Source organism: Apium graveolens, chromosome 11 (assembly GCF_009905375.1).
Source record: "Apium graveolens cultivar Ventura chromosome 11, ASM990537v1, whole genome shotgun sequence".
NCBI lineage: Eukaryota > Viridiplantae > Streptophyta > Magnoliopsida > Apiales > Apiaceae > Apium > Apium graveolens.
Window position 1 is genome coordinate 1,674,410 of NC_133657.1, and position 15,203 is coordinate 1,689,612.

A 15,203-nucleotide genomic window follows, 5' to 3' on the forward strand; every position below is an offset into this window, starting at 1 on the left:
TTGAATTGATTGTCATATAATGTATATAACCCCTTATAAAGTATATTTACTAAGTTATACTCCCTCCGTCCCAGCCAATTCTTTACGTTTGGTTTGGGCACGGAGATTAAGAAATATGTATAATGTAGTGAAAAAGAGAGAAAATTGGCTGAAGTGGTGGGACCTGTTGATTTTTAATGTATAAAAAGAAGATAGTGGAGTAAAAGTAGTGTGAAAGAGAAGGAAAAGTGAGAAAGTGGTTGGACCCGTTGACTATTTTTTGTAAGTTTTGAAATATAAAGAATTGGATGGGACATCCCAAAAAGGAAACTGTAAAGAAATGGTTGGGACAGAGGGAGTAATTAATATCAGAGCCAACTATTGAGAATACAAACAAAAAGATCTATAATCATGTTTGGAAGCGATGATGAAGGAATTAGAGTTCTAGTCTATTAGAAATAAGAATCCTCGGCACTGAAAGTCAAGATGATAATGTTTCTTGAGGCTACCGATCTTGAATACTTAGACGGGATCAATGATGGACCTCTTGTTCCCTCAAAAATTGATTTTACAAAAAAAAAAGTAAAGGAATGGTCTCCTAAAGATATGTCATACGAACTTAAGGATACAAAAGTGAGAAATTTACTGGACAATGGTCTTGATAAAGTCATGTCCAACAGGTTATTGAACGAAGAAACAACTGATGAGAATGTAAAGTAAATGGTGAGAAAAGAAGATTAGGTACAAACTCCTATAAAGAAGAGTTCAAACTCTGACAAAGATAGCTAGGTACAAAATTAAGGAAAGCAAGGATACAAATTCAAGTAAGGTTGACAAGTACAAGATCAGGTGTTATAACTGTGATAGAATGAGACACTTTGATGTTGAGTGAAAAGTAGCTAAATCAAGAAAAGACAAAGTAAGGCACTCATCACAAAGAAGATTGATTAGGCTAATACTTCAGTTTGTGATGAGTAGGTCAATTATGCTCTGATGACAATTACTCACAGTGATTTCGCTTAACACTACCAGTTTCACTTGTTTTTACACAGATATAATATATGTTTTTACACTGATATAATATAGAGAATTTACCAAAAATACTAACTTTTCTAAATATTTTTGCAAAAATACTATTTTTTCAAATTCATTGTAAATATACTATCTTGATTGCAAATAAACTATTTTAATTATTAAATAATTATACTATACTGACTGTGCGCTGACTTTATCTATGTTGATTGTGTGTTGACTGTACCTATGCTGACGGGGCAGCTGACGTGGCAAGTGGGTCCCGCTCAATGCTAACATGGCAGCTGACGTGGCAAGTAACTGAATGTTATCAAAATTAATAAAACGGTTTGTAACTTCTGTAACCATATTTCAACCAAAATCAACCTTAAATGCAACCAAAAGCAACCTTAAAAAGTATTTTTGCAAATTTTTTAAAAAGTGACAGTATTTTTGCAAAAATATTTTTAGCCTTGGGTATTTTTCAAAAAAGCCCTATAATATATATATATATAAAATTAGCCTGCTTCCCAAACAATTGCATGTTAATTTTAAGAATCATTCTCTAGATGTTAGGTATGAATTCACACTTGATGCATGCAACTGACTTCTCATTTTTCTTCCCCTTTAAATTTTTTTATTATATATATAAAGCTCCCATTTCAGTATTTACAGAAGAGAAATTTTCCCTCAGCCATTTTCTTTTATTATCTTTAATTCAAAAAAAAAACATGTCGTAAGAATTATATATATACAAACAGTAGCACCCGGCAATCAACTCGCATAAAATTTTCCTAACTTCTAAGTGGTGCACGTCAACACTTTGGGATTATTCTCAGTCCGTCTGAGAGTACACTATGCTTGGTATTTTGACATGACACAGAATAATTCATCAAATATGTTTATCCACCCTGGATACAAATCTGAGATGCTGTACAAAAGTTATTACTCTTTACTAGCCAATCTTTTATATTTGGTTGACGAACATGTCGCCAACAAAACAAGTTTAGCAAACATAATCTATAAAACATACAACTGAGTAAAGTTTAATTAAGCTGACCATAAGATACTCATTTTTGCAAAGTCAGCCTCAAGAGGCTGCGTTTGTGTACGTGGTCGTGGATGTGCAAGTCGGTAAGTGCAGCAGGGAAGAGAACAAAATGTGCTAGGCAGTGTCAACATTGGCTATGTATGAAACAACTACAGTGATGTCGTCGAGCTTTCCACCATGGTAGCGGAATCCAGCTTCTTGAGCTGCAGTGGAAAATGGAGTCTGTCGATTTTTATCCTGTGCTCTTTGGCGTGCTAATGCCGCTATCTTCTGGGCTGTCACTTGAGGACCTAAACCAGCTCGCACAGCATGAACCACCACAGCGGTAATATCATTATTGTACAAGTTATCAAATAGCCCATCTGTGCCTGCTATTATGACATCTCCTGCAGCGACAGGGAATGCTGACACCTGCACAGAAGTAACTCGTGATATATAAGTTATATAATAGCTATCAAGTTGATGAACATATGAAGTCCTAAAAATGAAGGACTCTTCAAATTCAAGATTTGAGTAGTGGAAAAGGTATCACAGACTTGAGGATGCTTAAACTAACCTCACCAGAGCTGGGCAAATCACCATTACTTCCATTCTCCAGTTGATACGTAAAATTGAAATCATGCTGTTGCGCGGTGGACCGAAAAATGGTACATCCATCTCTTGTAACCATAAAACCACTATCACCTAAATTAATGGCATGGACACCCTGCATATAGAGGTACAATCAGTCCATCTCCACCACGAAGAATTCATACATTATTTACAACTGCTGAAACTGGTGCAATAAATTCATAATTTTAAAAACCATCAAACTTCTTACAACAAGGGAAAGTTTGAAAACTGACTAAAGCACATTAATAATTAATTATTGTTTGGGTAGATCAAGACATATACTAATAAAGCTTTTGAATCATGTCACCGGTATGCCAGAAAATGATTCATCAACAAAAGTATCACCAATTCCAATAGAATAAGATAATGAGTTTACAGATGATACATGTGTGATTTAGTACCCCAATTCCAAGGACAATTACAATCATGCAGACACGAACACGCATAGACACAAGACCCATAGCTAGAGATAAATACATCACTATTTATCAAATACATCTACACCAGTTATTTAAAAGATGCATAATCATGACTCATGGCTATAAAAGATATACAAGTCATTCACCATTGTATACAACAGACTGAAAACCATTCTGATAAGTTTACAGAGAAGCATAAAATTACAGAATACTAAAATCCAACATGATTTATATAACACGTCTAATTTGATATCTCACCACCTCCTACGTATCTGGGATAAGTGATAACTCTCCACTGTAAAATATTAGTTCTTTTCAGGAAAAAATTGAACTTGTATCAAAATTCCAAAAAAAAATTACAAGAGTATCACTAAATCAAAATAACTACAACGATCCACTTAATGACTGCTAATTATCTACTGAATCAGGTTTTAAATAGATTTTTACCGTGTAAATTAAACCAGAAGTCCGAAACCATTTGGAGAACAACAATATAAAGATAGAACTATAAGATATTAACAGAAATAGTATTACTTGTTCTGTGAGAGCAATAATGCAAGCAGTTGAAGACCCTCTGGCTTTAGTGCTTGAGTACGCTTTCTCCAGTACTCGAGATGGGTCGATGGAACCCTTAGGTTCATCATGAATTGCAGTAACCGAATGTGACATAAGTTCTCTTGCATAAAGCCCTGCATTAACACCGAGATCAGCCCAGCCACCAACTCCATCGGCCACACCAATTGCTTGTTCATCCGAGCATATAAAGTGAGCATCCTCCCCGCCAGTTTCTTCTTTATCAGGATGTGGAAGATAACATGATCCTGAATTCAGCTTCAATAATCTGCCTGCTCTGACTTTCCTGCAGTTAAACACAGGTAATAACGTGATACTTCTAAAATGCTTAGAAGAGTCCTGTGGAAATATAAATCTTGTAATGGTGGGTATGTTTATTCAATTAACTCCACTCCCGTTGTTATTTACTATTTGTTTTAGATCTGCATTACATAATTAGCCCACAGGATTCATACACATACTGGTATACTAACAGCTATGTTACTCGGACTTGGCTAGAAGTGTCCGACATGGACACGTGTTCAAGTATCGGACTCGGCAACATTTTGAAAAATATACAAGATTTTGGCCTAAAATAAGTGTCCGAGTCCGAGTGTCCATGTCCAAGTGTCGAGTGTCCGACACGGGTACTCTCAGGTAAAATAAAGAGTCCGATTAACATAGACTAACAGTAACAGTAAAGAGTCACTGTAGTCTGAACCATCAACGACATATCATAATCTAAAACCACCATACACTAACAAAAGATATTAAACAATTAATGCAGGAAATAGACAGGCCAAAAGAAATTCATACTTTTCAGAAGAATCAGTAGAACTTGTGACCTGTTCTTCATGAGAAAGGTTTTTAATGCTCACATCAGAAGCAGTCCATGCAGAGAACATAGCAGGCGCTGATGTGTGGAAATTTCCCAAGCCAAACCCAAATGCTGGACAGAAATTTCCACTCCACTTCACCACATGATATGAGAAGAATCCATATAAAAAGTTATCACTTGGTTGTTCTTTATTTCCTGATTTCATGAAGGCTTTTCTGGAAATGTCAAAACATATATTCCGGTAAGTAGTATCTGCATTACATGTTTTCTGAAGTAGATGCCCATGCCAAGATTTTATGTTAATTACTGAAGAGTCAGCAAGCAAAGCTGTGGAACTACTAATGGCCATAGGTGTCTTCTGTAAGTGAATGCTAAGTGACAAATGACTAGGTTCAATAAGCAGGCGATCTGTGTGATACCCACAGACATGAAGTGAGGGCCCAGAAACAGATGGAATAGAAAATGTACGAGAAATTGCTCCGACTACAGAAATATTTTTTTTCCGGTTCACTAGATGTAAACTTGATTGAGCAGCAACAACGCTAGGCTCTAAAAGCACATTCAGATTAGGAACACATGTGTTTGGTACAGAATGCAACAGCCTAGAGTTGCCAAACAATTTTCCTATGGGACCACGAACTTTAACAGAATCCTGGATACCAACTTCTGGCCCAACAAATGATTTTTTGATTTCCTGCCTGATAGCACGCCTCAGTGTAGATAGGTAAGTAGATGACATCTTAGCTTCTCACACGAAGAACTGTCAATTGTAGTGATGTATCCGAGAGATAAAAAACTCCAGAACAGCCTCCGACAAATATTATCATAATTCTAGTACATCTATGTACAAGCAAGAAAGTGAAAACCTCCGGTTGCCTCCGCTAATTAAGGTAGCTACAGCCTACAGAGCTGATATGCAAATAAATAGAGACATAACATTTTGAGAAATCAATCATTTAAATGGGTTCAACATTGGAAGAAGAGTAAGTGAACAAAACATAAAATTGCCATTGTAAGAAGTTAAAGGTAAAATCTTCATACTAGACCACTAAGTAAGAATTCGTCAGATGTGGCGGAGCCGGAAAAAGTGTTGAGCAGAGCCAAATTGCACTTGCAATTTTAAAACTGCTGACGGTAAGCAGAAATGAACTTATGGACAGGCAAAAAAAAGTTAATCCTTCACTTATATCTTGTAGAGTACTTTTATTAATTTCTTTGATAAATAAAAGGCTAAAAGCATCCATGAGGCATGTGCGGTTGGGTGCACATTTAATGTTCCGTAATTAACACTAACATATATATATATATATAAACAAGGGCATGCAATATCACCATTCACCACCCCCGCTTCTTATCCTTTACAATTTTGTTAATCCCAAATAGCAGTTTGTTAGTGTTGGGGACACAACGTTTTCCTGGTGTGGTGTATAATTATACTTCTTCCTTTCCTAAAGGTCCATTTTGACCAAAATCCAATCAAATTGACCAAATTTTGACAATAATTTTACAAATATATCCATATTTTTAAAACTTGCAAATGATAATATACAAACTAAGTTACCCGGACTCGGGTATGGGTGTCAGACAAGGATGCGGATCCAAGTGTCAGACTCTTAGTTTTTACAAAATTTGGATTCGTGGATATGGCTCTGAAATTGGACATTCAGCATGCAACCTTCACATAAGTGAAATTATACATGCTTTATACTTCATTTGTATATTAGTGTCATCTACCAAATAAAGAAAACACATACATAATTGTTTATGTCATATTTATAGCATAAACCAAAAGCATAACATGAAAATAGTAATCTATTGACATTCCTACGCAAAATTAAGTTGTTGTGGGGTCTTTTAAATCATTTTGAACTAGATTTCTTGAATTCAAAGTGTTTGGTTTTCATATGAATGATCCGACTAAAATATCATACCCACAACCATATCGAAACGGGTATGAGGGCAAAATTGAAGAGTCCGGGTAATATAGTATACAAATATATTTTCGCATTTATATCAATTTGTCACTTAATTATTCTCTCTCTCTATATATATATATATATACATATATATATATTGATCAAAGTTTGGTCAATTTGAGTCTTTGTCGAAAAGGACATTTAAATAGTATTAACTTACGTTTTTTGATGGTCCATCAATTTGTTTAAAATTGTAGAGTGTAGATTAATAGTTGTATCTCTTCCTACATGATGATCAGGAACAGAAATAACAAATTAACATATATGGAAAAAATGACAAAAATAGCCTATTTTTGAAAAATTTTAACAAAAATAGTCATTCTGAAAAAAGTGGCCAATTTTGGCCGATTGAATACTCCACTGTCAGTTGGGTATCCCAATTTGTATAAGATACTCCACTGGTAGTTGGGTATTTCATATATGGGATACTCCACTGCCAGTTGGGTATCTTATATAAAGTGGATACTCCACTGACAGTTGGGTATCCCATCGGCCAAAGTTGGCCAACTTTTCAGAAATTGGTTATTTTTCTCAATTTTGTGTAAAAATAGGCTAAATTTGTCCTTCACCCACATATATGTTATATGTTATGAATTAGTGTATATATGTTAAGTCTAGAGATTAAATGATGTATTTATGTATGTTTTATATGTGATGTCAGGAGTTTAATAATTAGTAGAATATATGATAGGCCCGATTGTTACTGAGCCTTCGTCCATTAGGTTATTTAACTTAGTATTTTTTCCTGTCTATATAATAATGTAATCTCTACAGCTTGATTATACAATTTTCTTGAGAATAGTAATGAATAGTAATGACTAATTATTCTAGGGAAATATCATATCATTCATTACTCATGTTAGTTTAATATTATTTTTTAACAAGGAGAGAATGTTGAGAACGGTAATGAAAATAAAGGAGTGTTTAATTTTCATTATTAAATAGTTTATTTATGTTTGTAGTCAAGAAATTAGTGCATTTACGTAGCTTATTAATTAGTAGATTATATAGTAAGCCCAATTTTTATTGAACCGTAATCCATTACGTTTTCAAATAAGGTATTTTATCCTCTATACATAATGATGCAATTCGTGTATACTATACTATTCGGCATTTCGGCTATAATTACCCACTTTTCTTAAACTTTTTTTGGAATAATATCGACTTAATATTCTACGGAGATATCATATAATTCATTTCTTATCATTTATAATATTTAGTCCTGCATCACTACATATCTTAAACAACATATATTGGTCATGTCATATATTTATAAATCGATATGTGATTCACTTGTATTATATTTAGACAGATACATAATAATTTCATGATTTTCCGTGACTCTCGGCATCTGCGAGATTAACTAAGTGACAAATTATCTGAATTTGAGTATCACTTCTAAGAAATTCCTGCTTATAAGATACTGCACAAAACTTTACTACAAGCACATAATTAAATCTATATATAATCAACAAAAACTTGACAATAAAGTATGATTATAAAATTAATATTAATCATACCTATATTTGTAGAATCAAATTGTCGCTGGTTCATGAAGTGACGCAAGCCCTAGAAAGTATGATTTTCAAATCAACTGATTATGAAATAGGGGAAGCTCTGATAATAGGTGATTTATGAGAGGAAGAGCTCAGAGCAAACCCTAATAATACCAAAATGAAGGATACACACACAGACAAGTCAAATTGGGGAATGTACTTTTTTATATTCTTTTTCGCTTTCCATTTCAAGGAAGGCCACTCACTTATTTATATTTTATATTTTATTTCAAATGACAAACGTTAGAGTCGAAACAATTTATACTCGTGTTTAATAGACTAAGATTTATTGCACAATAAGAATCGAAGTAATTTTGATACTTGCTAGATAATTATATGTTTATTTTTAAAATTTTATACACTATCAAAGTATCGAAAAAAATTGATTAATTTTGCCTATCGATATTATTGTTTAGTAAGATTGGAAATTAAGAAAGTACGGTTGATTAGCTCACGTGATTAAAAGTGTATCCTCTATCGTCAAGTTATAGGTTCGGTCTGCGTTCAGGCCACGAATAATACTTATTTTAAGATTATAAAGTCATATTTGTCCAAAAAAAAACATGATATATAAACTAAAAATATATCTATATGCATCTTATTATTCCGATACAAAAATATTGAGAAATTTTATTTTGGAACGGATAACTTGAAATGTAGGAAATGTGTATTAGATTGTTTAAAGGGTTTTTTAATTGTGTGAATATAGCGTGAAAAAATATAATTTTGGATCATTTTCATTCGTGGAGTTTTTGGGGTGGTGGCCCTAAATGTCACTTGGAGGTTAAAAATAGTCATAAATGTCACTTCAAAACGGTACATCGTGTAACGTTTATGCAAAAGACATAAAACGGTACTTCGTGTAACGTTTTGGCATTTTGAATTTTTTTTATGCGCAAAACGATAATAAAGTACCGTTTTGTTACAAAATGCTATATGATGTAGCCTTTTGAGCCAAAACGCTACTTCAACTACCGTTTTACATATTATAAAAAAAATTAAAAAAAAATAAAGTACCAAAACGGAACATTACGTACCGTACCATTTTGTATTAAAAAAACAAAACGTAAGACGAAGTACCGTTATGAATTGACATTTTGGGCCATTATTTTTAAAAATAATATTTTGGACCATTTAACACTGAAAAATGACATTTTAGTCAATTGTTCGAGTTTTTGTGAATCATCACATTCAAGTGATAGAAAAACCCACAAAGTCTTGAGACAACAATGCGCATCAAATTAAAGACAGAAATGTTGCGAGAGAGCCCCTCAAAATATGGTCTAAATTTCCTTTGTAATAATCAATAGGTTTGAGCAATATTCTTGATATCTTATTGAAGTGTAGTTGAAATGCTTGGGAACTTGAAGAACTGTCTGCACTAGGCACTTGGCTTACGGTCTTTATTGAACCAATTTTACAGATAAAATTTATGCAGAAAATGTGAGATCAAAAGGTTTCAGATGACAGAGATAGCAGCTTATTCATACATTTAATGTTTTCTGGACATGGTCATTAATTAACGATCCTCCTGACAAGGATATGAGCACCATACTGAGGCTGCAACGTAAGCGACATTGTTGGAGCATGAACATATGATGGTGAAACCACAAAGGAAAACTTCTTGATAAGCATAGCTATGATAATTTTCATTTCAACCAATGCCAGATTTCGGCCAACACAATTTCTGGATCCCAGCCCAAATGCCAAGTATGAACCCGAATGCTTTGGTGGTTCAGCAAATCTTGAAGGATTAAACTCATCGGCATCTGGTCCCCAGATCTTTTTGTCGTGATGGACATCGGCTAGTGCCACGTAGAATTCTGTTCCAGCTGGGATGTTTAAGGTGCCAACCTTTACATTCTTGATGGTCCGTCTCAGGAGACGATTAAGAGGATGATAGAGTCTGAGTGTTTCCTTCAGTATCATAGTAACCTGTCAACAAGAGAAAGAAATTTAATTTTTGATAAACTAAAGGACATTCCCTTGAAAAAGGACAAGAGAAAGCTTAGATGAAGCCATGGAGACTAGCTAGTAGTAAGGATTCAACTTACTATCTTGAACTCGTGCAATTTCTCTGCAAAGCTCATTATCTTTGCACTGCCCAAGTCAGAGCACTCGCTGTTGTTTCTTTGCCATGGAGACTAGCTACGGGCCTTGCTTTGCCATTCTTGATGCTGTGCTAGAAGGAAAACTGCCCAAGTCAGAGCACTCGCTGTTGTTTCTTTGCCCGCGAAATAGAATGACTTGCACTCATCAATGACTTCCTCAATCTCCAATCCAGGTCCAGGTTCTTTCATGTTACTACTACCAGACATCAACAGGCTTAATAAATTCTTCGAATCTTCAGCTGTTTTGCTATTTGTCTTGATAATCATCCTGATTGAATCTCGAGTTTCCTTCTCTAATCTCCACCTCAGTTTGTTCTTTTTAGTGGGCAAAAACCTGAATGTAATGTGATTTTCAAATGTTGCGGGCATTAATATATTGAGCTCAACTGTCAGATGCAAGTACAGCATTAAAGACTTTCAGAAATCTTGGCTTACCTGAATCCAGGAAAATAGACATTCTCCAAGGCCTGCATTGTAAGGCTTATCTGTTTTTCTTGCAACTCAAATATGCGCTTCCCCTCTTCAAAACTACTCCCAAAAGCTGTTTTTGATAAAATCTCGGCTGACAATTCATGGAATTCTTTGTGAACTTCCATTTCAAATTCATCCCTTTCTCCTCTTCTATCTTCCCAATTATCCAGCATATTTGTTACAGTAGCCACCATCTTCGGCACCCAAGCCTATTAAGACCAAAAGCTATATAGTAACGTGCAACTCAAGATTTGTTAACAAATTTTTCAGAGGCCGTGTCAAGGCATTCAGTGTGAGGGTCATGTAAATCAGATCAAAATTAGGACCCAGTCAGGTCTCTTCAAGTCCATATCCAAGTTTCACAGGTTCGTATGTTTCAACGTGAGACGAAGAATCAATAAAATGCCCCCATGGGTTACTCAGGGGAAACCTTCTATATGCTTAAACGACAGTGTAGTGTCATGTAATGAATAAGTAATAACTCCAACCTTTTGTTATTAGTTTATAAACATGTGGAATGTACAACTTGATAAGCAACTCCTTTACAAGTATCTACATGTTAGTTTCTATTAACTATGTATGTGTGTGTGTGAGTGTGAGTGTGTGTCTTATTCAAAAAAAATTGAAATGTAGTGAAGTGACTCAAACCTTCACTTCTTCCATACTGAATGCAGGGGCTGCTATCCTTCGGTGCACAGCCCATTTGTGACCTATCAACCCTGGAAGTCCCTGCCCGAAAAGCAGCTTAGATAGCGGATTAAAGTGAAGCCTATCAATTGCATCAGTTGTGTTAGGCAAGACATCTTTGATCATATCTGGATCTGATAAAGCCAGTCTTGGCTTAACCCCGAACCAGAACAAAAAAGCCTTGCCATACTTGCTAGACCACTGGTAATAATCCGGGGACACGCGGTGCACAATATTATGAGTAAAAGGAATGGATTTTGATTGAGCTTCCTTGGTCATTTGCATGATCTCTGCTATGTTTCCATAAAATGGACGGTAGCCAGGACCGTAAACACCTTGTTTCCTGAAGAATTGCTGAATTCTCCAGGGAACAAATATGACCGAGTAGAGAGATTTCAAAAAAACAAGTATCAGCAAAATGAGAAGCAGCAAAAACACAATGGCCATAATGAACGGACAAAATGTATAAGGATACTTTTCAGCAAGGAGTGGTGAAGTACTGAAGCCAATCTCATCAATCATCAAATAATTGAGAAATGACAATTATTGATCAAGTGCTTTTTATTCCTCTTTTTATCTAGAACAGTAACTTAATTTCAAACTTCTATTTTATTTGAACGTCTGGTCAAAACTAAAAGGTTTATCCGGTCTTACTACATCATTTTGAACTCCAGAATATTACGAACAGTTATTATAACGTCCAAGCCCATAATCGAATGCGTACTGGACCCAACAACCCATCATAGGTCAATCTAAAAAAGCTACCCCTCTTATATGATCGACGTCCTCGTCAAATACACATACGAAATCCGATCCCACAACCGATCTCACATGCCTCTGCACTTCCGACCGGGCAAAACTCTGATACCATTTATAACATTTCATCCCACAACCGAATATGTACCGGGACCCAACAACGCACCACAGGTCAGTCCAATAAAGCTAGCGATTTGGTACATATTTACTATTAACTTGTATCTATAATGGTCACCAGCACTCTTATTCTTATCGACGTGAGATGTTACAACTACCAAACTTAAACACCACCAATAACGAGAATACGAGATCATAATGATTGACATAGTGTTTATGTCTTTTAAGAACTGTAATACTGTGTGAAGAATTCATGCACAAAAGTGAAAATTTACAGGTTTCAAATGACATGCATAGCTTATGCATCCATTTAAGTTCAGGACAATCATTAATTACTGGTGATCCTCCTTACAAGAATATGAGCACCGTATTGAGGCTGCAACGTGAGCGACATCATTGGAGCATGAACATATGATGGTGAAACCACAAAGGAAAACTGCTTAATGATCATAGCTAGGATAATTTTAGCTTCAACCAATGCCAGGTTTCGACCAATACAATTTTTGGATCCTAAGCCAAACGGAAAGTAAGAACCCAAATGCTTTCGAGGTTCACCAAACCTTGAAGGATTGAATTCATTTGCATCTGGTCCCCATATCTCTATTTCATGATGAACATCTGCTAGTGCCACATAGAATTCTGTTCCAGCTGGAATGTTCAAGTGGCCAACCTTAACATTCTTCAAGGTCCGTCTTAATAAACGACTAACAGGATTGTAGAGTCTGAGTGTTTCTTTCAGTATCATAGTAACCTGTCAACAAGAGAATCAACGTACAGTTTATTTCTACTAGAAAGGACTACATCTAGTTTACTCACAAGCAAATTGCAAAGATTAGTTGCAGCCTGTGATGTACTGATGTTAATTAGTAATGAATCAAGACTCAAAAGCTATACAGACTACTAGTAAGGATTCAGCTTACTATCTTGAACTCGTGTAATTTGTCTGCAGTTGGAAGCTCGTTGTCTTTGCACACTTGAAAAACTTCCTCGCGGGCTTTGCTTTGCCATTCTGGATGCCGTGCTAGAAGGAGAACTGCCCAAGTAACAGCATTCGCTGTTGTTTCTTTTCCCGCAAAATAGAATGTCTTGCACTCATCAATAACTTCCTCAATGTCCAACCCAGGTCCAAGTTCTTTCATGACACTACTACCAGACATTAATAGACTTATTAAATTCTTCAAATTCCCAGTTGTTTTGCTATTTCTCTCAATAATCGTCCTGATTGAATCTCGAGTTTCCTTCTCTAATCTCCACCTCAATTTGTTCATTTCAGTAGGCAAGAACCTGAATGCAATGTGATTTAGATAAGTTATATGCTAAGGGACGAACTTGTTAATAAGAAATTAAATCGCGTATCCCAAATCTTGGATCACCTGAATCCAGGAATATAGACATTCTGCAATGCCTGCATTGTAAGACTGACTTGTTGTTCTTGCAACTCAAATATGCGCTTCCCCTCTTCAAAACTACTCCCGAAAACTGTTTTTGATAGAATCTCAGCTGACAAGTCATGAAATTCTTTGTAGATTTCCATCTCAAATTCATCCCTTTCTCCTCTTTTATATTCCCAATTCTCCAGCATTTTTGTAACACTGCCCACCATCTCTGGCACCCAAGCCTGTTTAACACCAAATACAATTAAAAAACTTATGTACATGAATTACCAATTGAACTTAATGCAACTCAAGATGATTTATAAAAATATTAGACCAATACAGCAAAGAAACTATATTCCAAACAACCAATTCTTAAATGCAGTCAAAATAACACAAACCTTCACTTCTTCCATATGGAATGCTGGGGTTGCTATCCTTCGATGAGCAGCCCATTTGTCACCTGTCAACCCCGGAAGTCCCTGCCCAAAGAGCAGCTTAGACAAAGGATTGAACTCAAGCTTATCAATCGTATCAATTGTATTAGGAAAGACCTCTTTAATCATATCAGGATCTGCCAAAGCTAGTCTTGGCTTGAGCCCGAACCAACACAAAAAAGTCTTGCCATACTTGACAGACCACAGGTAATAATCTGGGGACACACGGTGCACTATATCATGAGTGAAAGGAATGGATTTTGACTGAGCCTCCTTGGTCATTTTCATGATCTCTGCTATGTTTCCATAGAACGGACGGTAGCTAGGGCCGTCCACACCTTGTTTCCTGAAGAATCGTTGAATTCTCCATGGAACCCAAATAATCGAGTAAACAGCTTTTACGCTTACAAAAACTAGAAAGATGACGAGAAGCAAAAGGATCATGGCAACAATAACTAAAAGATATCAAAGCTAGACGTAGAAGCTTATGAAGATTCTGGTCAGTCGATTGTACATACTTACTAGAATCCTCGAGGCTCAAGCCAAGGACAAATGACAAAGAATCCTACATACTTACTAGAATCCTCGAGGCTCAAGCGCCAAGGACAAATGACAAAGAATCCTCGAGGCTCAAGCCAAGGACAAATGACAAAGGCAACGGACAAAATTTAACCAAGATACTTCCCAGCATAGGAGCAAGTACTAAAGTTATATATGTCACTGTCTCCAACTCACCTAATAACAAGCTGTAAGAAAATATAATTCACCAAATAATGGTTAAACAAATTGTTAGATCATATAAATTATGTTGATTAAGCAAATAATATAAAATTAATTATGTTTGGTTTGTGCTTTTATCTATACATTTAATCTATTATCAGTTCATCATACCAAGTGTTTCAGATCGTGTAACTACAAGTCTACCGACGGTCAGTTTCAAATTTTTCACTTCAACATGAATTCTTCTATTCTAGAGCCTAATACAGTATGAAAATATGGAAAGTCAGGTTGAAGCTCGACAATTTTGGACCCGACACTAAATAACACGAAAATTCAGTGTTTATTTTTGCATTTTTAGTACACCACGCGAAAGTATACGGTCGAGATTTAGAGTTAGTTTTGTGTTTAACCTTCAAGTACACGTATACTATATAAATAAATGTTATAATTAAATTTTAATATTTTTTATGAATATATGTAGAATTATAATAAATGTATGCATATTTATTTTTAAAATATTTTTTGATTTCATTATAT

At 35.3% G+C, this 15,203-nt stretch overlaps 2 protein-coding genes and 1 pseudogene across 3 annotated transcripts; all 3 read right to left on the reverse strand.

Annotated features, from left to right (window-relative positions):
- Nucleotides 1-1,878: 1,878 nt before the first annotated feature.
- Nucleotides 1,879-8,196, reverse strand: LOC141697099 (putative protein phosphatase 2C 55). Its single transcript, XM_074501315.1, has 5 exons — nt 7,959-8,196; nt 4,441-5,371; nt 3,607-3,931; nt 2,598-2,747; nt 1,879-2,452 (listed from the first exon to the last, which is right to left on the reverse strand). Exons 2-5 carry the CDS (start codon nt 5,199-5,201, stop codon nt 2,156-2,158), a joined length of 1,533 nt encoding a protein of 510 aa, XP_074357416.1. The 5' UTR covers nt 5,202-5,371; nt 7,959-8,196; the 3' UTR covers nt 1,879-2,155.
- Nucleotides 8,197-9,305: 1,109 nt separating this feature from the next.
- LOC141695190 (cytochrome P450 734A1-like) lies at nt 9,306-11,796 on the reverse strand (annotated as a pseudogene).
- A 527-nt stretch (nt 11,797-12,323) lies between these two features.
- On the reverse strand, nt 12,324-14,613 carry LOC141696805 (cytochrome P450 734A1-like). 2 transcript variants are annotated; one of them, XM_074500928.1, is made up of 5 exons: nt 14,064-14,613; nt 13,911-13,991; nt 13,510-13,754; nt 13,057-13,420; nt 12,324-12,887 (listed from the first exon to the last, which is right to left on the reverse strand). In XM_074500928.1, the coding sequence occupies exons 1-5, from the start codon at nt 14,388-14,390 to the stop codon at nt 12,465-12,467; spliced, it is 1,440 nt and encodes a 479-aa protein (XP_074357029.1). In that variant the 5' UTR covers nt 14,391-14,613; the 3' UTR covers nt 12,324-12,464. The 2 variants fall into 2 exon arrangements, with proteins under 2 accessions (XP_074357029.1, XP_074357028.1); XM_074500927.1 differs by having other exon boundaries at nt 13,911-14,613.
- Nucleotides 14,614-15,203: the final 590 nt, after the last annotated feature.